Genomic DNA, 27,270 nt, shown 5'->3' on the forward strand with positions numbered 1-27,270 from the left:
CACAAAGAGAACCACACTTTGGCAAGAACAAACATAAAGAACAATTCTTAAAAACAGTCAAAGAAAAGAAGACACATTATACACAGGAAAGCAATACCAATCATGTCTGACTTCCTAACAGAAACAATGGAATCCAGAAGATAATGGAATAACATCTTTAAAAATGTTCAAAGGATACAATGGAATATTATTCAGCTATAAGAAGAAAATCCTGATATATACAGATATATCATCTACAATATAGATGAACTTTGGAAACATACTAAGGAAATAATCCAGACACAAAAGAACAAATATTATGTGATTCCACTTAGAGAAGGAACCTAGGATAGGCAAACTCATAGACAAAGTAAGTAGAAGAGGCGTTACCAGGGGCAGGGAAGAGGGGGGATGGGCAATCACTGCTTACGAGATAGTTTCCGTCTGAGTGAAGGAGACAATAGGAATGGACAATGGTAACAGTTAATCAACACTGTGAATGTACTTAGCACCACTGAGTCATACTCTTAAAAACTGTTAAAATGGTAAATTTTACATTATGAGTATTTTACCACAATTTTTTGAAAGTGCTAAAAGAAAAAAAAAAAAAAACCTGCCAACCTAGAAGTCTATATCCAACAAAAAATATCTTTTCAAAGCAAAAGCTTTTTTTTTGCCCCCCAGATAATGAAAGCTGAGAAAATTTTCCACTACCACATCTACCACATTACCAGAAAAGTTTTAGCATTCCAGGCTAAAGGAAATGATGCCAGAAAGAAATTCAAATCTACATACAGGAATGAAATAAGTAAATACATGTGAAAATGTGTAAGAAATTTCGGATAAACCTTAGAAAGACATTCTGAAAGTTGAAGGAGAATAAAATCCTACAAATTATGCCCCCTAAAGGTAATCAAGTATAAAGCATTATCATTAACCAGCACCAACACCATTTTATTTCTACTGAGGATTAAACAAATGGCTAAATATCGAATGGTATTTAAAATTTCTTTAATCTAAATAATAGTTATAGCTTCTCCTTTTAAATTTGTAAGTCAAATCCATTCTTTTTTGCCAAAATAAAAAATGAATATGTCACTTAGCTTTCAAATACCTTTTTTATTCAGAGATTTCTTATTGATTGGGTATATGTCATTAAAAAAAAAAAAAAAACCTATGACACCTTATGTTTTTCTTATTCCAAGTATAAAATACTAATATATGGTCAAAAATAATTTTGCCATCTTGCAAAAGTCTAGTACTATTTTATGTTTTTATATAAATGTTCTGAAGTAAAATTGGCAGACTGAATGCATGAATTCATCTCCATGCCCTACTAAAAATTTACCAGAAAAAAATGTAAGTGGGGAGGAAGACTGGCATACCCAAGGGGCGAGTATAAGAGAAGAGTGGTATCAGCAGTTTTAGAAAATAGAAAACAAGTAACTAATTGAGCAGAAGAAGATGAATCGCAATGCCCACTAGCCAGCACATCACAAATCAAACTAATCTCAGCCAAACTAAACTAATTTCTGCCAAAGAAACATCAAGAGAACTTGAAACAGAAGGCACCTGGTGTGTCTGAAAGGCAGGCCAGGACTAAAACCAGGAGAACAGGCAGATGGAGATGCCCAGATCCTCACCTTGCGCTTGCAGAAAACATGAAGTTAACTCCTGGAGAGACTGAACCAGATGGGCCCCAATTTAGCTGCCGTGGAGCACAGCTGGGAGCAGGCAAGGACTCTATCTAAAAAAACTGACGTAAAAGTCTGAGGAAGGCAAAGGAACACCTCCAGCCCTTCCCATGTTCTATACCCAAATACTGGCTACTGCCCTGCCAGAGGTGGGAAGATGTCTCTCCCTAACCCAAGAGAAAAACTGCATAGAGAAATGACCACGCCTCCTCTCTTGAGGTCAAACAAACCTGCCCTCTCACACAAAGCTGCCAACAGGCCTTTAGGTGCCTCACTCGGGAATATGAAACTGCAGAGGGTCACTAGGTAGTTGAGGAAATTAGCAAACATGTATTAGTGCCCAAAACACACAAACACAAAGTAAGACAGAGGAAGCAGAAATAGCAGGTAAGAGCACGTTTTAAACCATAATATCCCAAGAGAGAGAGCAAAAATGCTGAGTTCATGAAATAAGAACAAGGATATCATGTTTTAAAAGTGTTAATCATAGATCCATGGATCGGAGCCCCCAGGCTCCTCTGTAAAGCCATGGAATTTCCCAGACAAGAGTACTGGAGTGGGTTTCTATGCTCTCCTCCAAGGGATCTTCACAACCCAGGGATCAAACCCACATCTCCTGCATCTTGGGAGTCTTTACCTGCTGAGCCATCAGTAAAGCCCAAAAACACTAAAATCAAAATTACAAATTCATTAGAAGTAGAAGATTTGGAAGATAAAATTGAAGAAACTTCCCAGACAATAGGATAAAAGATAGAGATTTTTAAAAGGAGAAAAAAAAGTAATTGTTGAAAAGGATACATAGGATTAGAGCACAAGATCCAACCTCTAATTCACAGATATGAGAAAAATATAGAAAAGTAGGTGGAGATCATTATCACAAGATCTTCTAAAAAAATCTCCCCAAAACAGAAGCAGATGGATTTCCAGATGGAAAGTCCAAAAGTGGACTCAGTAATCATAAATAGAAAAACAGACTTATCCCAAAGTATCATTGTCATAATAAGAACATGGAATTAAGAACTTCCTTAGAAAGAGGAAAAATACACCACAAAGAACTGGGAACCAAAATGCCAATGGACTGCATAATAGCAAGACTGGAAGTTAGAAGATAGAGCAATTTCTTCAGAAACCTACGTGTAAGTGATTTCCCATCTTACATATACTAAATGTGGGAGTCAAACAAGAAAAAAAAAAGAAAAAAACCCACACATGCCATTCAGGAAGCAGCCACGTTGACACTGGAGAGAGGAAAAGGCAACTCCAGAGTGATGGGGTGGGAAGGAGCAGACGACAGCTGCACGGCAGGCCTAGGGGCGCCCAGGCAGACCCAGGTTGCCAAAGGGCCTGTGTCCAAGGAAAAGCAAAACCAACTGGCAGAGCGGCTCTACCCCAAGGTCCGCTGGAGAGAGCTTAAAGCAGAATTAGTGAGAGGGAGTGTGAGAACACAGAGCCTCATCCTCCCTGCCTCCCTGCACACACACTTCTCCCACCAGCCTCCCGTTAGTCCAGATTTCAGTGACATTAAACTCATTTTGTGAATATGTTACTAACAGCTGGTCCTTGCTAGACACTTGCTGTGATAGATAATTATCTCTTTTTTCTACAACTTGGTTTCCTTGGAGCCAATGAGTCCTCATTTTTTCTTTTGATTATTTAAATTATACTCCGATTACTCGGAGAAGGCAATGGCACCCCACGCCAATACTCTTGCCTGGAAAATCCCATGGACGGAGGAGCCTGGAAGGCTGCAGTCCATGGGGTCACTAAGAGTCAGACACGACTGAGCGACTTCACTTTCACTTTTCATTTTCATGCGTTGGAGAAGGAAATGGCAACCCACTCCAGTGTTCTTGCCTGGAGGATCCCAGGGACGGGGGAGCCTGGTGGGCTGCCATCTATGGGGTCGCACAGAGTCAGACATGACTGAAGCAACTTAGCAGCAGCAGCATAGATTACTTAAAAAAATTTTTTTTTCAGTTGTCTATGTTTTTAAACAATTTCTTTGTTTTATGCATAAATATGCAGTCATGACTTCTTTCTCAAGATAGACATATGAAACACACAAATATAAATATCCATTTTTTACTTTTTAAAGTCATTATTAGATTTAATAATGTCTTTATTAATCATTTGGGTGCCCTGGTGACTCAGAAGTTAAAGCATCTGCCTCCAATGTGGGAGACCTGGGTTCGATCCCTGGGTCAAGAAGACCCCCTGGAGAAGGAAATGGCAACCCACTCCATTATTCTTGCCTGGAGAATACATGGATAGAGGAGCCTAGTAGGCTACAGTCCACCGGGTCGCAAAGAGTCAGACACAACTGAGCGACTTCACTTTCTTTTCTTTATTAATCATTATGTCTTTATAACAATTTCTAGTTACTTTATAACATTTTATTATAATAATATGTGACGGTTTATTCACTTACATTCTTCTGGGTTGGATATAAGAGTTTTTCAAATTTTTTATATAATTGTTTATGTTTTCCTTTCTCTTTTTCTTAATTGAAGTACAGTTGAGTTACAATATAAGTAGCAGATGTACAGTATAGTGATTCACAATTTTTAAAGCTTATACTCCATTTATAGCTATTAGCTATATTCCCTGTGTTGTACAATATAGCCTTGTAGTTTATTTTATACATAATTGAATTTCTTTTACATTTTTAATAATGCTTACTGAGCACCCTTCTACATAAATTTGTCTATATCTCCAATGACAAATTCAGAGAAGCAGAATGGGTTTAAGGCTTTTGATTTATATTACTCAACAACATCCTCCAAAATTTCTGCCAATCTACATTTGTACCTACAATGTACTATGTCCATTTGATCACACACTTGCCACCAGTAATATATTTTTTTTAACTCCTTCACCAAGTAAGAGGGATTTAACAAGTAAGATTTAACATGTACTCATCTTAATTTAAATGTCCCTGTTAATTATGTTGTATTATCTATTTATGACTTTTGACCTTTTTTCTTTTTTTTTTTGTTTTTCCTTCTGCTACACTTGGTACCTAGAAAGGGCTTCTTCAGCTCAAGGATTGGTAAATGTTGACCTATGTTTTCTTCTCTCTCTTTAAGTGGGTGGTATTATGGTTTTACTGTCTGTAATTATTTTAAGTAGCCTATAAAAGATCCTTTAACAATACTTCTATAAAAGCATGAGAAAGCAGGAGTGGGGGGGACCTCAGGAAGATAAAGCTGACTGAACATCAACTTTCTACATATCTTTTAACTAAAATATTTCAACATACAAGCTTTCTTCCTTAAATACAGGTGCTACATGGATCAAAAGCAATGTAACACTTTCAGGTATATATGCTAATACAGCTTAATTTTGAAAAGTTTTTACTCACTTGTGGTCATGATGCTAGGAGGGCAGGAGGGTATTCCATGATCTACTGCCCATCTGTAGGCTCCTTCTCCAACTAAAAAGCTAACAACAGAAAGATTATTCTTTAAAAAAATTCAGTGTCATCTTCTCCTACATGTATATAGGCAATAAATATATATAGTTATTTGTATACATATATTATTTATATACATATAAAGGAAGATAAGCAATATAACAAGACAACTAAAAATTTTGCAATACCTCGAAATGGCTATATACCAAAAGAATTCATTTAATTTTTCCCCAAGTTAGAAATTTTACAATTAGAAACAGTAAATGGTATGATATCATTTATAATACCTAATAAGTAAAAATTGGCAAAATGTAACATAAGAAGTAAAAATAGTTGATTTCCCAGTAGAAAATATAAAGATTTATCTTAGAACAAAGTGGCTCTCAGTTTATGTACAAGAACTATTTTAATCATGTTAAGAGTTAAAGCTTAAGCAAGTGTCTTCAGACTTGGTATTCTTGCCTAGCATAACAGCTGGATCTATCCATAATGAGTGGGGTACATCCACAGATGCCCAAACACAATGATATGCACTTACATTTCTAAACCTCGATGCAATATATATATATATATATATATATATATATATATATATATATATATAAAAATACACACACACACACATGTGACTCAGAACCACATTTTTACTGTGGTAAGGTCTTGTGGTGTGTCCCAGAGGTCATTTTTTAAGCCCCAACTGCAGGTTTTAGCATAACAGTAAGTGAATAAAAGGATACTGTTAGCTAACTGTAAAAGACTTCCTTTCAAAGATTTCAAATAGCATGCAGGATAATTAACCACTCCATTCCCTAACACAGTAATAGCAAGCAGTTACCATAATAATCAATCACTTCATCTCCTTCCACAGCCAACTTCTTAAAGATCTCAGCCAGCCAGTAATGGATTCCTTGAACTAGAGCCTACTCATTAGTTTCCTGCTCCCTATTTTTTGTTTCTGTTCCTCTAATCATCCAACAATAAAAACTCAAAGTAATACATATTGAAGTCTTTAGATTTGATTGCTAATAAGATCAATGACAGATTAGAAGAAAGTCAAAGTAGATACTTAGAAATACATTCAAACAGTTCCAAAGAGAAACTAGATTGTTAGGCTCAATAACTTTTCCAATATATACAGAGCTTGGAGCTGAGGGAGCTTTTAAAAAAAAAAAAAAGAGAGAGGAGGGAGAGAATCCACAAGAATAAACAACTTCACCTCTTCAAACTTCCATTTTTTTAAAAAATCCTAAAGGACTCCAAAAATAGAAAACAGTTCTCCTATTCTTGTATCAAATGAAGACCACTGCAAAGAAACAGCCAAGAAAAGCTGTCACATAAAGGAAAACGGAAGAATAATTCAAGTAGGAACTTGGATGCAAATTGAACTATCCTGATGGCATTTGTAGCACCTTCTCCTGCTCAAAAAAGACTTTGATATAAGAAATAACTTCTATTCATGTGAAAACGCAAAGGAGATGCTGAAGTAGTGCATAAAATGATCAAGACAGAAGTTTGGAGCTGAATCTAATATTCTCAGCACATCCACTAGTCATTTAGAGTTCGATCCCAGTATCTGGGATCAAAAGCATTTTATAAAATGTGCTTAGTGTTATTTTTCATTTCTCAATCATTCATAGATTTGATTCTAAATGAAATCAGTTTGCCACTGTCTGCAATGAAAGTTTTTAAATATGTTAGGTGTTTTATAATATTTACCAAGAAAGTGAGCATTTTGGATGCTTGTCTTATGGATAAGAATTCTGAATACCTGACTTACCTTACTATCCAAAATTACGTGTCCAGTAGTGCAACATCACAAAAGTGGCATATAACTGCTTTTGAAATCATTTAAAAACGCTATAAAGTTATGTGAGCTTGGTTAAAAACTATACAATCAAAAGGGCTTCCCAGGTGGTGCTGGTGGTAAAGAATCCACCAGCAATGTAGGAGATACAAGAGATGTGGGTTTGATCTCTGAGTTAGGAAGATTCCCTGGAGGAGGAAATGGCGACCCACTGCAGTGTACTTGCCTGGAAAATCCCACGGACAGAGGAGACTGGTGGGCTACAGTCCATGGCGTTTCAGAGTCGGACACGACTCAAGCAGCTGAGCACATTCTATCAAAAGCAAAAAATCACTTCCCAGAACACTAACTGCAGCACCAACTCAAATTTTTCCCAAATATTCATGATTCTCCAAGGAGAAAGCTTTCATAGAAGTTTCACCTCAATTAACCAGGAAACCCACCGACCCCACCTTGTTAACACACCCAGAATCTGGCCACTCCTCACCACTCCCCTGCACCACCTGGGTCTGAGCCACCTCCATCGCTCTCCTGGATTGCTGCAACAGCCCCATCACTCCCATGCTTGCCTTGCTCGGTTCCCTGCCTTGGTCCAGTCTCAACACACCAGCCACTGACATCCTTGGGAAATGCAGGTCAGGTAATGACACTCCTCTTCTCAAAATCCTGAGAAGCCCCTTGGGACGACACTAGCCTGCACACTGGAGCCGTGGGCAGAATCTCCAGGCGCCCACATGATCCGGTACTCTCTCCCCCTCCTCCCCTCATCTAGCACCCTGTAAAAACACAAACATGCCAAGGGAGCTCTGGCCTCAGGGCCTTCGCCCTGACTCTGCCCAGTCAGGATATTCCTTATTTCCCAAATGGCAAATTTCTCCATCTGTTTAAACATATCTCCTTGATGACGCCTGAAACTCAAGGCTTTAAAACTACTCAACACTCTACACTCCTCTACCCAGTACTCCTAATCTCTCTCATTCTGCCCTTTTTTACAGTTTTTCCACCTTATCACATTCTATATACTGTGGATGTGTGTGCTCAGTAGCTCAGTTGTGTCTGACTCTTTGTGACTCCATGGACCAACCCAGGCATTGAACCCAGGTCTACTGCATTGGAGGTGAATTCTTTACCATCTGAGCCACCAGGGAAGCCCACATACTGTATAGCTTACATATTATCTCTATTGTTTACACGTCTCCCTCAAATAAACTGTAAGCTTCATTAACAGCAGGGACCTTTGTTTTTCGTTGATATCCACACAGCCACTCAGAACAATGCCTAAAACACACTAATCATTAAACAAACAACTGCAAGATACTCAACAAAATAATAAATGAGGGTGTCAAAATTCTCTAAAGGACAGCATTGTCCTTGTGTTATGCTCTCCTTAATCTACACTAAAGCAAGTCTAAGGTGTCATGAAACAAAAGCAACAATGTACTGAGACCAGCACTGACTGGGGTGATTAAGACCATCAGCAAGCTGAGATACTGAAGGGCCAGCACAACCAAACATGCAGAAATGCACCGAGGTCAACTAGAATTTTATGGATAGGAACTATTTTCAAAAGTCATGACGCTATTGTCAGTTTGCTGCTGCTGCTGCTGCTGCTAAGTCGCTTCAGTTGTGTCCGACTCTGTGTGACCCCATAGACGGCAGCCCACCAGGCTCCGCCGTCCCTGGGATCCTCCAGGCAAGAACACTGGAGTGGGTTGCCATTTCCTTCTCCAATGCATGAAAGTGAAAAGTGAAAGTGAAGTCGCTCAGTAAGTCTCTTCGTGACCCCATGGACTACAGCCTATCAGGCTCCTCCATCCATGGGATTTTCCAGGCAAGAGTAAAAATGTGTAATTCAGTGATTTTAGAAAGTTCTCAAAACTGTTTAAAATGCACTATGCTAGATAAGGAAGATAGAGGAGAAAATGATAGCTGCTTCTTTGGACTTCAAAAAAGATTTCTGCCTATTTTACCTATGACTTCTTTGTTTATCACAAATACACAGAATTGAAGAAAGACCATCAATTTGGTGGCTACTGCTTATTTAAAGCTTACAAACACAGAAAGTTCAAATAAAGGAGAATGAGCTATATGTGGAAAAAAAATAATGAACATATTAAATAACAAGGATTTAACCCTTCTCAAAATTTTATTGTAAAAATTTTCAAACACATACATTATAGTGAATAGTATATAGTGAATCCAAAAGGATCATCACCCTATTTCATCAAAGATTAATACATTGCTAATCTTCATTTTCACTCCCATCCAGACTATTTTGAAGCAAATCTCAGATATCACATAACTTCAAATATATTTTAACATCTCTAAAAAAGCAACTTTAAGAAAAAATACATAACCACAACATAACAAACTGACACCTTAAAAAATTTAACAATAAATCCTTGGAATCAAAAGTTTATTCAATCGATGCACATTTCCCTGATTTTTTCCTAAAAGTTGTACTATTATTGTTATTTTGCCTTTTAAACTATTTTATTTGAGGGGAAACCCAGCTAATCCATCCATATTTTCTGATTGCTTGATAGGTCTTCTTCAGTTCAGTTCAGTTCAGTTCAGTGCACTTCAGTCGCTCAGTCGTGTCCAACTCTTTGCGACCCCATGAACTACATACAGCACGCCAGGCCTCCCTGTCCATCACCAACTCCTGAAGTTCACTCAAACTCACATCCATCGAGTCAGTGATGCCATCCAGCCATCTCATCCTCTGTCATCCCCTTTTCCTCATTCCTTCAAAGAAATCCCAGGGCTGATCTCCTTTAGAATGGACTGGTTGGATCTCTTTGCAGTCCAAGGGGACTTCTTAAGTTTTTTTTAATCTATAGGTTTTTGAATATTCTTTTCCCATTCATACAAAAGTACTAAAATCTGAATGAATTTATGAAATACAATAAGTTTAATTGCATTTTCAAATAAATAATGTACCAAAAACGAAATTCGCATCTCAAAAAATCTGAGGGTCTAAGGGCTGGAGGAAGCAAAAGCTGGAAGCAAGATTGCCGGGAGAAATATCAATAACCTCAGATATGCAGATGACACCACCCTTATGGCAGAAAGTGAAACACTAAAGAGCCTCTTGATGAAAGTGAAAGTAGAGAGTGAAAAAGTTGGCTTAAAGCTCAATATTCAGAAAATGAAGGTCATGGCATCCAGTCCCATCACTTCATGGCAAATAGATGGGGAAACAGTGGAAACAGTGGCTGACTTTATGTTTCTGGGCTCCAAAATCACTGCAGATGATGACTGCAGCCATGAAATTAAAAGACATTTACTCCTTGGAAGGAAAGTTATGACCAACCTAGACAGCACATTAAAAAGCAGAGACATTACTTTGCCAACAAAGGTCTGTCTAGTCAAGGCTATGGTTTCTCCAGTGGTCATGTACAGATGTGAGAGTTGGACTGTGAAGAAAGCTGAGCGCCGGAGAATTGATGCTTTTGAACTGTGGTGTTGGGGAAGACTCTTGAGAGTCCCTTGGACTGCAAGGAGATCCAACCAGTCCATCCTAAAGGAGATCAGTCCTGGGTGTTCATTGGAAGGACTGATGTGGCCAATACTTTGGCCACCTGATGCAAAGAGCTGACTCATTTGAAAAGACCCTGATGCTGGGAGGGATTGGGGGCAGGTGGAGAAGGGGACGACAGAGGATGAGATGGCTGGATGGCACCGACTCAATACACATGAGTTTGGGTGAACTCCGGGAGTTGGTGATGGACAGGGAGGCCTGGCGTGCTGCGATTCATGGGGTCGCAAAGAGTTGGACACGACTGAGCGACTGAACTGAACTGAACTGAATGAGCACTTCAGGTTAACTCATATTAATCATGAAGCAACAATGTTTTCCAAGCTTTCCCTTTTTCACCAAAAGAAACAAAATTTCCGAAAATTATAACTTGGACTTCCCCAGTGGTACAATGGATAAGAATCTGCCCGCCAATGCAGGAGACACAGGTTCAACCCTTGATCCAGGAAGATTCCACATGCCAAGGAGCAACTCATCTGCGCACCACGCCTCCTGAGCCCACACGCCACAGCTGCTGAAGGCCGGATGCCCAGAGCCCGTGCTCCGCAGTGATAGGCCACCGCAACAAGGAGCCCATGCACGGCAACTGGAGAGCGGAGCCCACCTGCCACAACTAGAGAAAACCCACATGCAGTGACAAAGACGCAGCACAGCCAAAATAAATAAATGAATGAAATGAACTATACAGTGAAAAAAGAAAATGCCAAGTCAAACAAAACTATTAAAGTTTACACTTATAAAAAAAATTATAACTTATTCTATAATAGGTTAGGAGTTAGCAATTTTTTCAGCTAGAGGGCCAGACAGCAAATAATCTAGGCTTTGTACCCAGCTGTCTTGGATGCAACAGCTCCTTTGCAGAGCACAAGCAGCCACAGACAATATGTACACAAACAGGCGCGGCTGTGTTCCCAAAAAACGCTACTGACAAAAACAGGTAGCAGACCAGATTTGTCCCATAGGCCGTAGTTTGACAACCTTTGTTCTAGATGGTAAGGCCTATCAAAGTTACACCATATCATCACGGAGGAGAAAAGAGTGAAAATATACTTTTATAAATAAAATCAACTTGGGGAAACATGGCACAGTTTATGATAACAGTTCCACCAAATTGATGAAGATATCAAATATTCAGCTAGTCTGACCAAGTACCAATACTTAAATAATGCATCATGTCATGCTGACTATAACCAGAAAATTAAAATATAAAAGATTATCAGGTAATAGAAATACCATTCCTCCTAAAATTCTGCTGAGGGATTTTTTTGTTAAGCAAGCAATAAGAGTTTACAAAATTCTAACAACTTTAGATGCAGCTGAAACAGATACACTCCCTGTCTTCCTCAGTGAGGTGTACAGACAGATGAACTTTTTATTTGAAGACTTCTTAGGAAACACCCAATGCTTTCCTGCCCCCATAGTTACCTGCCTCTTCAGTAAATGACAACAGAAGACCATGGTTTCTAAGTCTTCCATCTGCTTTTGATAGTTTTTATATCCCTATATCTAGCACACAGGAATTAAACAATAAATATTTGCTGAATGAAGGAATGGTAAGCGAATGAATAACTAAATGGATGTAAACAGCTATTTCTTACTATTTTATAAAAGAATTTTACTGCCTTGTTATGAGTTCTAGTCTGCTGCTTCCAATGTGATAAGGAAGGACTCCATAAAATTTTAATAGTATAACAAGTCAAGTAAGGTACTCAGTTTCTTTGTCTACAAAATGAATGTTATTCTTATAAATCATTTTATGATATTATGAGATAATGCATACAAATCACATAAAACAGTGCCTCTCACAGTGTACGAATGCATAAGTGTCAACTATCATCATTACAGAAATTAGACAACTAGACTTATTAGGGTTGTGTGTAAACAAACTTACAGTAAAAACATGATGAATTTGATTTCATTTATTTGGGACACTCAGGAGGCTTCCCTGGTGGCTCAGGCGGTCAAGAATCTTCCTGTGATGCAGGAGGCCCAGGTTAGTCCCTGGGTCGGGAAGATGCTGGGGAGGGGGAAACGGCAACCCACTCCAGGATTCCTGCCTGGAGAATCCCAGGGATGGGGGAGCCTGGTGGGCTAAAGCCCACGGGACTGCAAAGAATCAGACACCACTGAGCAGCTAACACATACACAGAATCCTCAGGGAATCTGGGTTTTTTCCAACTACTGCAGGTACCCAGTACAGGTATTTGAGAGATTTCTGCTTTTGGACAAGATGGAGTAACAAGGAATACATTTACACTCTTGCTTGAACCAATGGGGGAAAAAATCAGACAAATAAAGAAGACAACAGTTTTCACACATTAGCCAGCAGGCAGCATAGGACAGTGATTCTTGAGAGAAAGGAAACAAACAGGGTAAACCTTATGATGGCCCTGCTTACTGCCTGGAGAGTTTCCTGCCATGCCACAGGAACAGGAACTCAGAACAGGAACCCTGCAGTCTCTGAGTTGAAGACAGAGACCTGGGCATCCAGAGACACCCAGGTGGCCAGAGTTCACAGGGCAGAAACCCAGGAAAGAGAGTCGCACAGAGAAAAGACTCGGGAAATCTGCAGAGTCCCCCCAGTCTTCAGCTGAGAACAGATCAGTGTATATATAAAAGGAAATTATCAAAGTCTGGGAAAGAATAACATGCAAGTTTTACAGGAAACAATCCCCAAGTTCACAAAGGGCCAGAACAGCTCCTGTTCCCACTAGTCACACTAAAAAAATAAAACCTTATTCTGGTTGCATCTGTTATAGTACTCAGAAGGGTTTTGCCTAGCAGCAAAGCAAAGTTAGCTCAAGGCTAAATGCTTCTCTAGTTCGTGTAACAAAGTATGAAGCAAGGCCTGAAAGGATGACGCTGTCTCTAAATAAGTTAACCACATCCTAGAATTGAAGTACAAAAATATCCAACACCAAATAAGGCGAAACTCACAATGCGTGGAATCTAATAAAAAAAATCACCAAACGTGAAGAAGCAGGAAAACGTAACCTATAGTGAGAAAAATCATTCCACTGAAAACCCAGAAATGACAAAGATGATAGAATTAGTAAACAAAGACATTAAAAGTTACTATAATTGTATTCATATACTCAAGAAGTTACAGGAAATATTAAATATGTTAAATAGATACACAGAAGACATTTTTTTTTAATACAAATCGAACTTCTGGAGATTAAAAACTACAATGTCAGAAATGAAAAATAAACTGGATAGGATTAACAGGTAACTAGGTATTGCCAAAAAATAATTAGTTAACTTGAAAACAGTAGTAGAAATTATTCAAAATGAAACAAAGAGAAAAATGGATGGGAAAAATAAAAAAACTATCAGTACCACTGCTGCTGCTGCTGCTGCTCAGTCGCTTCAGTCATGTCTGACTCTGTGTGACCCCATAGACGGCAGCCCACCAGGCTCCCCGGTCCCTGGGATTCTCCAGGCAAGAACACTGGAGTGGGTTGCCATTTCCTTCTCCAATGCATGAAAGTGAAAAGTGAAAGTGAAGTCGCTCAGTCGTGTCTGACTCCTAGCGACCCGATGGACTGCAGCCCAGTAGGCTCCTCTGTCCATGGGATTTTCCAGGCAGGAGTACTGGAGTGGGGTGCCATCAGTACCACTATGAGAGGTCAAATACACATGTAACTGGAATCCTAGAAGACAGAAGAGGAGTGATCAAGAAAGATACATCTGAAGAAATAGCCAAAAATTTTTCCAAATTTATGAAATATATTGCTATATATCCAGGAAGCAAAATGAACACAAACCAAAGACATTACAAGAAAACTACAGACCAAAGTCTCTCATAAACACAGATGCAAAAAGTATTTACAAAAGTTACTAAATTGGATCCAGTAACATATAAAAGGATAATACATTGTAACCAAGTGGAATTTATTTCAGGGATGCAACTTTTACTTTAAGAGTCAAAAATCACCCAATCACTGTTCAACTGACTAAATAAGAAAGATCATCACAAATAAATGCAGAGAAGTATTTGAAAAAGTACAATGCCCATTCCTATCAAAAATTCTCAGCACATTAGGAAAAGAAGGGAACTTTCACAACATGATAGAGAGCACCTAAGATAAACCTACAGCAGCCATAATGTGTGTGAAAGTGTTAGTCATTCAGTCATGTCCGACTCTTTGCAACCCCATGGACTGTAGCCTGCCAGGCTCCTCTGTCTATGGAATTTTCCAGGCAAGAATACTGGAATTGGTTGCCCCTTACTCCAGAGGATCTTGCTGACCCAGGGATCAAACCCGTGTCTCGCATAGTGCAGGCAGATGCTTTACCATCTGAGCCCTGAGGGAAGCCCGTCATATCTAAGGGTAAAGAACAAACGCATCCTCCCTAAGATTACAAATAAAGCAAGGGTGTTCACTCTCACATTTCTGTTTCACATTGCATAAGAGATGCTAGCCAGTGCAATAACAAAAAAGAAATTAATTAAAGGAATGCACATTAAAAAGGAGGAAATAAAACTTTTTATTCCCAGAAGACAGAAATATCTATGTAGAAAACTTTATGGGATCTATAAAAACAAAATGAGAACAAATGAAGTTAGCAAATTTCCAAGCCAGAATATCCATATAAGGAAATCAATTATATGTCTATATTGGTAAGGAACAACTGGTATTTAACTTTTTAAAATATTTAATTTATCACAGCATCAAAAAGAAACACTTAAGTATAAATTTTTTAAAAGCTGTGCAAAATCTGTACACTGAACACTGTTCGGAGAAGTTAAAGAAGACCTTAAAAAAATGAATTAAGTTAAAAACCTAATCAAAATTCTAGCAGGTTATTCAAAGAAACTGACAGGATAATTATAAAATTCACATGAAAGTGCAAAATGCCTAAAATGGTCAAAGCAATTTTGAAAACAAAAAATAAAGCTGAAGAACAATGTGAGAAAATTAGATCACTAATTCCAAACAACTATAGGATCACCTTATGACATTATTTTAATACAGAGATGGCCATTGCTTTTTCACATATATTTCATCTTTGTAAAACATAAAAATATTATACATATCCCCTTTGACAACTGCCTCATCTTGTTCCTTCCTTCCTCCTTCCTAGAGGTAATTATGGTGTGTCTCACGACCTTTCCAGAACTTTTTTGCACATCTATGTCCGTGTCTATGTAGACTTAGAAAATCAGAATTCTAGCATACCTTAGAGATACTGCAGGTTCAGTTGCAGACCACCACAATTAAGTGAACATCACAATAAAGCAAGTCACACAAATTTTCTGATTTCCCACTTCATATGTTTACACTACACTGTATTCTATTAAGACCGTGATAGCACTATGCCTAAAATAATACTGGACACACCTTAATCTAAAAACAGGATATTGCTAAAAAATGCTAAGCATCATCTGAGCCTTCAGCAAGTCATAATAGTAAACAACACTAAACATCACTGATCACAGAGCACCATAACAACTATAATAATGAAAATGATTGAAATACTGAGAGAATTACCAAAATGTAACACAGAGACATCAAGTGACCAAATGCAGTTGGGAAAAAGGCTCAAGGCACAACTACCACAAACCTTCAATTTGTAAAGAAAAATACAGGATCTGAAAAGCACAATAAAATGAGGTATGCTTGTGTTGTATGTGTTTAACACCATAAAGGAATAGATGAGAATGAGAAAAGCTTAAATTCTGGACAGCTGTTACCTAGGGCAGGGCCAGAGATGGGGTCAGGGTATGAGTATGGGTCAGCAGAAGGATAAGGATGCCTTTAGCAAGGATTGCATCTACACAGCTTCTAGTCTCTTGGTAATGTTTTGTTTTCTTAACCTGGCTGGTAGGAAACAGGGATACCTTGAATATATTTGGGTAAAAAGATTTCAAGATTTTTCAAAACTATATTATTTTCTATTACTTGAAATTCAAATACAGTGATTCCTATAGTACCACTGTCACAACTTTCAATACAGGATATTAATGTAACCTTAACAGCCAGGCATACTGAACATGTATGGTACTGAAGACAGTTGAGTATAAGACAATCTTGAGGCATAATTGTTAATATCATTATCCATGTTAGTGTGAAGAACAGTATGGAGGTTCCCTGAAAAACTAAAAACAGAGCTATCATATGACCAGGTAATCCCACTCCTAGGCACATATCCAGAGAAAAAGATGAGCCAAAAGGATACAGGCACCCCAGTGTTCACTGCAGCACTGTTTACAACAGCCAGGACATGGAGCAACCTACATGTCCATGCGTATTTCACTTCAACAGGGGAGCTATAAAACATTACATATATTTTATATGTACTGATGTTGAAAAAATCTCTAAGACGTCCTATTTAAAGAAAAAAAGAAAGTTTCAAACTAATATGTACATTGAGTTTTTAAAATGTGCATAACTCTGTTTACAATGGCTAAGGCATGGAAACAACCTAAATGTCCACTGACAGAAGAATGGGTAAATAAGATGTGTGGGGTGTGTGTGTGTGTGTGTGTGTGTGTAATGGAATATTACTCAGCCATTAAAAACAATGAAACAATGCCATCTGCAGCAACATGGATGGACCTAGAGAGTGTCGTTCTGAGTGAAGTCAGACAGAGAAGGAGAAATAGTGTGTGACATCCTCTATATGTGGAATCTAAAAGGAAATGATACAAATGAACTTACTTACAAAGCAAGAAGAGACTCACAGACTTAGAAACTGAACCTGTGGTTGCCAGGGAGAAGGACTAGTTAGAGAGTTTGGGATGGTCATGTGCACACTGCGACATTTAAAATGGATAACCAACAAGGATCTACTGCATAGTACATGGAACTCGGCTCAATTTTATCAGGCAGCCTGGGCGGGAGGGGACTTTGGGGAAGAACTGATACATGTATATGTACGGCTGAGTCCCTTCGCTGTTCACCTGAAACTACCACAACGCTGTGAATTGGCTATACTCCAAAACAAAATTAAAAGTTCAAAATAAAAAAAATTTAAAAGTGGATTAAATGTATCATTAGGCATGTTAACAGGATGTGATTACATTTTGCAAACAGAGAAATTTATAAAACTATATATTGGTGAAATACAATGGTAAGGATTTGCTTTAAAATACTATAGGAAAGAGACAGGTACATGAGACAGATGAAGGGCAAAAATATTAATTATTGGAGCTAGATGATAGGTTTGTGCAGGCTCTTTACAACATTCAAGTTCAAAGTTTTTTTTAAGGAAAAACATACTTTAATGCTGCAGAAAAGATGTAATCTTACTGTTAGTGTCAAAATGTGTTTCTGCAGAAGAGTAAAATTAAGTACTTTTATTCTGAGAACTTCTCAATAAAATGAGTTTAGACTCTGGACTCAAACATGTAAGATATTTTTAAAGTCCTATAATAAAAAGACCCCAGTTAAGCCCCTATGAACAGCAAAAGCATCTCTATAATCAACTACAAAACCTAAATTAACTCTGATCTCTTCTGCACATTAATCCATAATAGTCTGTTCCATCCGGAGCTCTCCCTCAAAACAAAATGTTTCGAGATCATAGAACAAAGAGTGTCATCCTCTCAAAGGCAAGCTACTGCTGATGTGTAACCAACAGCATCAGCCTTCCGTGGATGAAAATAGCCTTACACACTGCATGCACCAAAGACCAGAGTCCTGGAGACAGAGGAAGAAGAGCAAGGAAGTTACCAGGGAGGGATTCGGCCGGCTGAGAGCTTGCCCTTCTGCCCTTCACACAAGAGTCTGTTTGCAACTGAGACTGGGTTCTTGATTCCTATAAAATAAAATCAGCAGAAAGTGAAATCAGAAAGTCTTCAAGTTTCCTACTCAGTTTTGTGGCTGTTTCAATAAGACAACTTTTAAGTATCAATATCTTGGGAAACTTTCTATAAATATACTAATGAAAACCATTATTTATCATGAACAATAAGGAGCAAATCAAATATATGAATACCTACAGGTGTAAGAACAGAACAAATATAAAAACATACATTCTCATTTTATCATGTGCTATGGCAGAAAAGACTGAAATAACACAATTTTACATTAGGTTCCTTTTTAATAGATTTCAGGATAGAATTAAGAATTTAACTGGAAACTTGCCATCTATTATCAAAACCATGAACTTCCTCTAAGGAATACACCTGAGTACAACAGCTTCCTATTTCTCCTTAGGGAGGAAAATTAATGGACAAAAATTTTAAATCTCGCCTGCAAGAAAGAATAAAGTCCTACAAATGGGGAGAGAGTGGGGAGAAGAGGCCAAAGGCATACAAGACTGAGACTGATATGGCTAGGATTGCTTCCAGGAGGGAAAACAAAATGAAAAGGGAGAAAAGGGTGCTTCTCCAGAGGAAAAATAGGATAGGAGGTATTAGCGTAAAAAAGAACTGCCAGGGTGACAGAAACAATGGCAAGCATGACAATGCTTATGACAGAAGACGGGGACAGCAACTTAGGATCCAGTATGAGCCAGGCCCAGTGCCAAACCTTAACCAGTATCAGATTATTTAATGGACACTTCGCCTCTATCACATAAGTGCAGTTATAAACCCTATATGATTACTGAGCAAACATTTGCAAAGGTTAAGTTACCTGCCCAGGATCACATGCTGAGATTTTAACAGAGGCAGCTAATGACCACACACCCTTGACCACTGACTTATAGTCTCAGGACACTATTAATACAAAAATGAAAAAAAAAAAAAAACAGGATATAAAGAGACTGAAAAACCTCAGATTAAACAACAGACTGACTTAAAACTAGATATTTAGCTAAACACCAAAAACTACTGTCCCCCACTAAAAAAAGATAAACTATCGAAAGAAGAAAAACTCAGATCTCTGTACGAAGCTCTTAAATTTATTTCTGTGTGTGAGGATTCAGTGGCATAAAGACTTTAATTAACTGATAAATTAACATAAATTCAAAGCTATAAATTCACCATCAAAGCTTCAAATGGACATCTATGATGTATGAAAAACTGACTCTGAAATTTACCAGGTAAACTTTGTAAAAAAAAAAAAAAACAAATGAACAGGCACTCATCTTACAAAATACCATTTCTTATTCAAAGCTACTGTAACTGAGGGCGGTTTGTGTACAAAATAGACAAATATATCAATGGAACAGAATAAAGCCAAAGTTGAGATACACACATGTGTGAATGAGGATATTTAATACGTAATATGGACAGAATTGCAAATGTAGGAAAGGATGGACTGTCTATGAGAGATGGACAGAACAGAGCGATGGGGGTCAGACTGCTTTATAACTGTACCAGCTATCAGTGGGTTGCTTCGCAGCTATAAACGCACCCTTGGTTGCCTGATGGGTAAAAGTGGGCATGGGCCATCTAACCACGCAGCCGAGGCCAGCTGGCACATGGGTCAGCTTTGTCAGGAGAGGGCACTGGAGACCCAACGCAGAGGCCAGGCTCCTGGAGCACACAGGCATTCACACTACGTGACCCACGCGGCTCTCTCCAGCGCCAAGTGCCTGCGGGGTGCAGCTTCCTCCAGCATTCGCCCACCACATGTTTTCCCTACTCCTGACTCAGGCCGCAGCAGCACAGTGGACAGCCCCAGAAAGAAACAGACCATAGTCACGGATCCCACACCTTCTCCCCAGTTCCACACAAAACAAAGGATCCTGTGGGGCTGGCTGCCTAGGGAGCCAAAACACCAGTCCTCATCCCAGGAACAGAGGTTTACCTCCCACAGCTTCCTGAGCTCTGTGTGCCCACCTGCCAGTCTGAGCCCCACAAGATGGTTTCTGCTCCCACCGGAATACGACTTGAGTAACCCAACAACTTCTCTGCCAGACAGCAGGCTGCAGCCACACCTGGTTCAGTGAGGTTTGAACTTCCTTCCACATTTTCCTTACATGGGCATTTCCCCTTTGCTCTTCACATTAAGCTTCTCCAGTTTAAACTCCTGTGTGGTTTCTGTCTCCTAGCTGGACCCAGTCTGATACAATAAACTTGGTCAAATTACTAAATCTCTCCCGTGTCTCAGATTCCTCAATTATAAAATGGGGATAAAAGTATTGATCTCAGAAAGTTTTCCTGAGCACTAAATGATTTAACACACATGAACTACTGGAGAACAATCCATGGTAATAGTCACCCAATAAATGGTTGCTGTTATTATCCTTACTATTATTACTCAATAACTATACAGGGACAATTTGTTGATCATTTCAGATACTGATCAACAAACAATGCATTCAAGAAGCCAGTGAAAAATAAATTACACATATATTTGAAGAATATGTAAGTGACTGCACCTACAGTTATGACTGGGAGCTGACTGTGGCACAGATCATGAACTCCTTATTGCCAAATTCAGACTTAAATTGAAAAAAGTAGGTAAAACCACTAGACCATTCAGGTATGAACCAAATCAAATCCCTTACGATTATACAGTGGAAGTGACAAACAGATTCAAAGGATTAGATCTGACAGACAGAGTGCCTGAACAACTATGGACGGAGGTTTGTGACATTATATAGGATACAGTGATCAAGACTATCCCCAAGAAAAAGAAAGGTAAAAAGGCAAAATGGTTGTCTGAGGAGGCCTGAGAAATAGCTATGAAAAGAAGAGAAGCAAAAGGCAAAGGAGAAAAAGAAAGATATACCCATTTGAATGCAGAGTTCCAAAGAATAGCAAGGAGAGATAAAAATGCCTTCCTTGGTGATCAGTGCAAAGAAATAGAGGAAAACAATAGAATGGGAAAGACTAGAGATCTCTTCAAGAAAATTAGAGATACCAAGGGAACATTTCATGCAAAGATGGGCTCGATAAAGGACAGAAATGGTATGGACCTAACAGAACCAGAAGATATTAAGAGGTGACAAGAATACACAGAATTATACAAAAAAAGATCTTCACAACCCAGTTAATTATGATGGTGTGATCACTCACCTAGAGCCAGACATCCTGGAGTGTGAAGTCAAGTGGGCCTTAGGAAGCATCACTATGAACAAAGCTAGTGGAGGGGATGGAATTCTAGTTGAGTTATTTCGAATCCAGAAAGATGATGCTGTGAAAGTGGGGCACTCAATATGCCAGCAAATTTGGAAAACTCAGCAGTGGCCACAGGACTGAAAAAGGTCAGTTTTCATTCTGATCCCAAAGAAAGGCAATGCCAAAGAATGCTCAAACTACCGCACAATTGCACTTATCTCACACACTAGCAAAGTAATGATCAAAATTCTCAAAAGTCAGTAATTGACTTCAATAGTACTTGAACCATAAACTTCCAGATGCTCAAGCTGGATTTAGAAAGGCAGAGGAACCAGAGATCAAATTGCCAACATCTATTGGATCATCAAAAAAGCAAGAGAGTTCCAGAAAAACATCTATTTCTGCTTTATTGACTATGCCAAAGCCTTTGACTGTGTGGATCACAATAAACTCTGGAAAATTCTGAAAGAGATGGGAATACCAGACCACCTGACCTGCCTCTAGAGAAACCTGTATGCAAGTCAGGAAGCAATAGTTAGAACTGGACATGGGACAACAGACTGGTTCCAAATAGGAAAAGGAGTACGTCAAGGCTGTATATTGTCACCCTGCTTATTTAACTTCTATGCAGAGTACATCATGAGAAATGCTGGGCTGGATGAAGCACAAGCTGGAATCAAGATTGCCAGGAGAAATATCAGTAACCTCAGTATGTAGATGACACCTCCCTTATGGCAGAAAGTGAAGAAGAACTAAAGAGCCTCTTGATGACAGTGAAAGAGGAGAGTGAAAAAGTTGACTTAAAGCTCAACATTCAGAAAACGAAGATCATGGCATCCAGTCCCATCACTTCATGGCAAATAGGTGGGGAAATGGTGGCAGGCTTTATTTTTGGGGGGGCTCCAAAATCACTGTAGATTTGACTGCAGCCATGAAATTAAAAGACACTTGCTCCTTGGAAGAAAAGTTATAACCAACCTAGATAGCACATTAAAAAGCAGAGACATTACTTTCCAACAAAGGTCTGTCTAATCAAAGCTATGGTTTTTCCAGTAGTCACATATGGATGTGAGAGTTGGAGTACAAAGAAAGCTGAGCACCGAAGAATTGATGCTTTTGAACTGTGGTGTTGGAGAAGACTCTTGAGAGTTCCTTGGACAGCAAGGAGATCCAACCAGCCCATCCTAAAGGAAATCAGCCCTGTATATTCATTGGAAGGACTGATGCTGAAGCTGAAACTCCAATGCTTTGGCCACCTGATGTGAAAAACTGACTCCTTCGAAAAGACCCTGATGCTGGGAAAGATAGAAGGTGGGAAGAGAAGGACGTGACAGAGGATGAGATGGTTGGATGGCATTACCGACTCAATGGACATGAGTTTGAGTGAACTCCAGGAGTTGGTGATGGACAGGGAGGCCTGGCGTGCTGCAGTCCATGGGGTCGCAATGAGTCAGACACAACTGAGCGACTGAAGTGAAGTGAAGTGAAGTGAAGTGAATTTACTCAGTCGTGTCCGACTCTTTGCGACCCCAAGGACTCTAGCCCACCAGGTTCCTCCCTCCTCAGGATTCTCCAGGCAAGAGTACTGGAGTGAGTTGCCGTTTCCTTCTCCAGGGGATCTTCCCAACCCAGGGATCGAACCCGGTTCTCCTGCATTCCAGGCAGACGCTTTAACCTCTGAGCCACCAGGGAATCCCAACTGAACTGAACTGAAAACCTTAAGAAATGGAAAAGCCATAAAAAGGAGAATAATAAGTTTAACAAATAAAAATTTAAGTTCCAATATGATAAAGCACATTATAAACAGGGTTAAATGGCAAGCCACATAAGAAGGGTGAACAGAGAAATGCTAATGGCCTTGAAGAATATGAAATTTCATTAAATGCTAATAATATCTCAGAATAAAAGAAATTAAAACTAATTAAAATGTTCTTCATGCTGTCACAAAAATCAGAAAAGATATAGAAGATTACAACAAATGTGTAAGTAAATTGACCTAATTGATATATACAGAAAACACACCCAACAACTACATAATGCTCTTTGGAAGTTCACATGGAACATTCATTAAAATACACCATAAGCAGAGCCACAAAGTAAGTCTCAAGAAGTTTCAAGGGGTTGGAATCTTTCAGACTATGTTCTCTGATGACAGTGACATTAAACTGGAAGCCAATAAAATGTTTAGGCAAATAAATCTGACAACTCATTTAAAAAAGACAAATTCCTTGGAAAATACACATAAGAAAAATAAAGATAGTCATATAACTGGTAAGAAAATTGAAACCCATGTATTAAAACTTTCCACAAAGAAAATTCCAGTAATTCAAAATAACCAATGAATGCTTCCAAATAATTTTTAGAAATCATTCCAATTGTATGCATACCCTTTCAAAGAACAGAGGAGAAAAAAAAAAAAACCAACTCATTTTATAAAGCCAGCCAAACATGATTCCAAAATCTAAAGAGAATATTTTAAGTTAAGTAAAATTAAAGCTGATCCTTACATGAACATAGATGTCAAAATCTTAAACATCGGAAATCAAATCCAGTGGATGTAAAAAACAAGATTCAATCAAGAAGAGTTTATGCCAGGAATGAAAAGTTGGTTTAGCATTAAAAAAAAAAAAAATCGTAAATTTTATCATATCTACAAAATAAAGAATAAGAGTCAAAGATGCAGAAAAGCACTTAATATCAGTAAACTAAAACTAGAAAGAAACGTCCTCAGTCTGATAAAGAGCATTTATGAAACTCGTATAGCTGGCAGCACACAGTATGGTGAAATATCTGAGTCCCCCTCTGAAGTCAGGAACAAAATCAGGATGTACACTATCATCACTTGTATTCAATACTGCACTGAGTCTGAGCCAGAAAAATAATGCAAGGTAAAAAACAAAAATGTTAAATATTGGAATGGAAAAAGCAAAACTGTCATGATTCAAAGATGGTGTGACTGTGTAAGTAGAAATTATAAAAGAAATTTATTTTTCTAACTGCTTAAATTAACAAAGTTATCAAGACCACTGAATACAAGCCCAATACACAAACCTCAACTGTCTCTCTAAATACAAAAATAATTGGATACTAATATTTTTAAAATATACTTAGTCATAAAAAAATATCTGGAATAAATCTAATAGCAGATATATAAGATATCTATATTAAAAACCATAAGATACTGCTGAGGAAAGTAAACATTACTTATATAGATGTACACATCCCATGTTCACAACAGAAAGACACAATATTATGAAGATGTCAGTTGTCCACATATGGTTCTATACATATATTCAACGCAATACCAATCACAATCTCAGCAGGGTTTTACTATGAACACTGACAAGCTGATCCTAACAATTTTGTGAAAATGTCATAAATTGAAAAATAGCCAATACAACTGTAAAGGGGGAAAAAGGAAGCTGGAAATCTTATAAAACCAGACTATCAAGACACAATGTCAAGCTATAGCAATCAAGACAGTATGGCACTGGCGATAGCATAATAGACAGAACAATGGAATAGAAGGTACAGAAACAAACTACTACACATAGTTATCTGATCTGCTAACACTCTTCGGAGGAAAGGATTCTCCTTTCTATTGACAATGGCAATAAGCCATCTGGATATTCATAAGAGGGAAAAAAATTAATGTTGGTTCCGACTTCACCTACTCTAAAATGAATCTGAACTTCATAAGAAAGCTAACTATGAAGGGTTAAAAACAATAGAACTGCTATCTTCAATAGGAAGCTATCCTCAAATTTTTGGGTAGGCAAAGGTTTCTTAAAATACCACAAAAAAAAAAAAAAATTAGCCATAACAAAAACAGCTGATAACTTAAACCTCATTAAAAGACTGAAAAGCTGGACCAGAGACTGGGAATAGATATTCCCAATACACGCATCTGACAAAGGATTTATATCAAATACATAAAAAGTAATCCAACAAATCTATTCTAAAAATCCAATAAAAAGTACACAAAAAACAAAAACATAGTACACAAGGATATCTCAATGGCCATGACACATGAAAATGTTCTCCATGTCATTAGTCTCCAGGGAAACTCATATTAAAACAGTAATACCACTACAAACATATCAATTGACTAAATTTTAAAAGGAGTGACAATACCAAACATTGCCAAAGATGTCAAGTAACTGAAATGCTCATAGATCATGGGAGTATAAAGGTAACAGCTACTTTTGAAAACTGGGCAGTTTCAGCTGTAGCCAAACACATATGTATCTAAACTTACCATTCTAAATCCTAGGTTTATATTCAAAGGAAGTAAGTGAACATGTCTACCAAAAAACTTGTACAAAAATATGCACTGGAGTTTTTTTATTATTATTATTCATAAGAGTCAAAAACTAGAAATTATTCAAATATACACTGAGGAGAACAAATAAGTTATTATATACTCATGCAACAAAATGCTGCTACCACAAAATTAAAAAGCTGTTGTGATACAAATCATACATCAATCTCACAGGCATAAAAGCAAGCAAAAGAAACCAGACACAGAGGGGTATGATTCCATTCATATGAATTTGAGCCAAGGGCAAATTAATCTATAGTGCCTAAAGTCAGAATTAGGGGAGAAGGAGAAGCAGGTGGGATGGGAATACTGGTGATATAAACTAATAAGAGGCATAAAGAACCTGTCTGGCAGTTTGGAAAGGTTTTCTCTTTTGACATGGAAATCTTTTATGTCTGGGTTTTGGGTGGTGGTTTACAAGGCTATATACATGTAGGAATTCATGAAGCTTTATATTTAAAATCTGTGCCCTTCATGTATATTTCACTTCAGTAAGTGAACCACCATACATTATATACATTTTATATGTAGTGATGTTTAAAAAAATCTCTAAGACATCCTGTTTAAAGGAAACAAGAAAGTTTCATAATAACTGATATCATTATTTTTTATCTACCATTAAAGCTTCATTTTTTTAAAATATGTGCAAAACTGTATTTCTATTACATAGAAATATAGATAAATGAATTTTATTTTACTGGTTAAACCCTGCAGGGAGAGTTTTGGAAGGAAAGATTTGGAAGACCAAAGGTAAATTTTATTTATATCATTTAAATTTCTTAACAATAAAAATATATTATTAGTGTATTCAAATAATTGCAAAATTAATGAAATATGCCCATTCCAATTTTAAATGTCTGTAATCTCTTGCAGGGCGAAGGAGAATGATCACACTCGAAGCAAAGACTTGGACATATGCTGTTTCACTGTTTTCTTTAAAACTATCTATAGGTAAGACTTTATGTTTTAAATTCAATAAAAGAAAAAAATGTTTGTTTTCAACATTATTACAAGCAAGAATGATGAAAACAACTGGGCTGTCTTTAGGAGGAATGAAATGGTAATATTCAGTTTTTTGTTAAGAGTAGAGATAATGTGCTTTAATGTTTACATACCACTCAGTGCCCCAACAGCTCCAAAATTCAAGGATTTTCCATCCATTATACTGGCGTCACATTCAATTTCACCCAAGAGATTTAGATTAGACCCCATTCCTGCATTTGTAAAAGGAGAATCCTAAAAGATAAAAGCAAAAATTAAAATACCATTAGTCTTTTTTTTTATTTACCATTAGTCTTAAAGAAAAATTGCCAATGCTTAAAAAACTCTTCTAAACACGAGGAAGGTAAAGAACACTTCCCAACTCACTGTATGATATCAATACAACACTGACTCCAAAACAAGACAAAGACAAGGAACAAAACCTACAGATCAACATACTCATGAATAGTGACACCAAAATCCTCAAGGAAACAAAACGCATCAAAATATGAAAGTATTATATACCATGAACAAGTGGGATTCCGGGAAAACAAGTTTGGTTTAATAACTTAAACTCA

General features: G+C 37.8%; 1 protein-coding gene and 1 non-coding gene across 5 annotated transcripts in view; both read right to left on the bottom strand.

Annotated features, from left to right (window-relative positions):
• The window catches only part of TASP1 (taspase 1), a 266,211-nt gene that overhangs the window by 193,625 nt on the left and 45,316 nt on the right, over window positions 1–27,270 (bottom strand). For all 4 annotated transcript variants that reach the window (XR_011248057.1, XR_011248058.1, XM_069547121.1 and 1 more), the window contains 3 exons: window positions 26,827–26,947; window positions 18,110–18,194; window positions 5,035–5,114 (listed from right to left, as the gene is read on the bottom strand). Coding sequence is in view for 2 of the 4 variants with exons in the window: in XM_069547121.1 (XP_069403222.1) it covers window positions 5,035–5,114; window positions 18,110–18,194; window positions 26,827–26,947 (286 nt within the window). In the remaining 2 variants the exon portion in view is untranslated. The remainder of the gene's footprint in view (window positions 1–5,034; window positions 5,115–18,109; window positions 18,195–26,826; window positions 26,948–27,270) is intronic.
• TRNAS-GGA (transfer RNA serine (anticodon GGA)) lies at window positions 23,011–23,082 on the bottom strand. Its single transcript has one exon. It is a non-coding gene; the product is annotated as a tRNA-Ser (tRNA).

Source organism: Ovis canadensis, chromosome 13 (genome assembly GCF_042477335.2).
Source record: "Ovis canadensis isolate MfBH-ARS-UI-01 breed Bighorn chromosome 13, ARS-UI_OviCan_v2, whole genome shotgun sequence".
NCBI classification, from domain to species: Eukaryota; Metazoa; Chordata; class Mammalia; order Artiodactyla; family Bovidae; genus Ovis; species Ovis canadensis.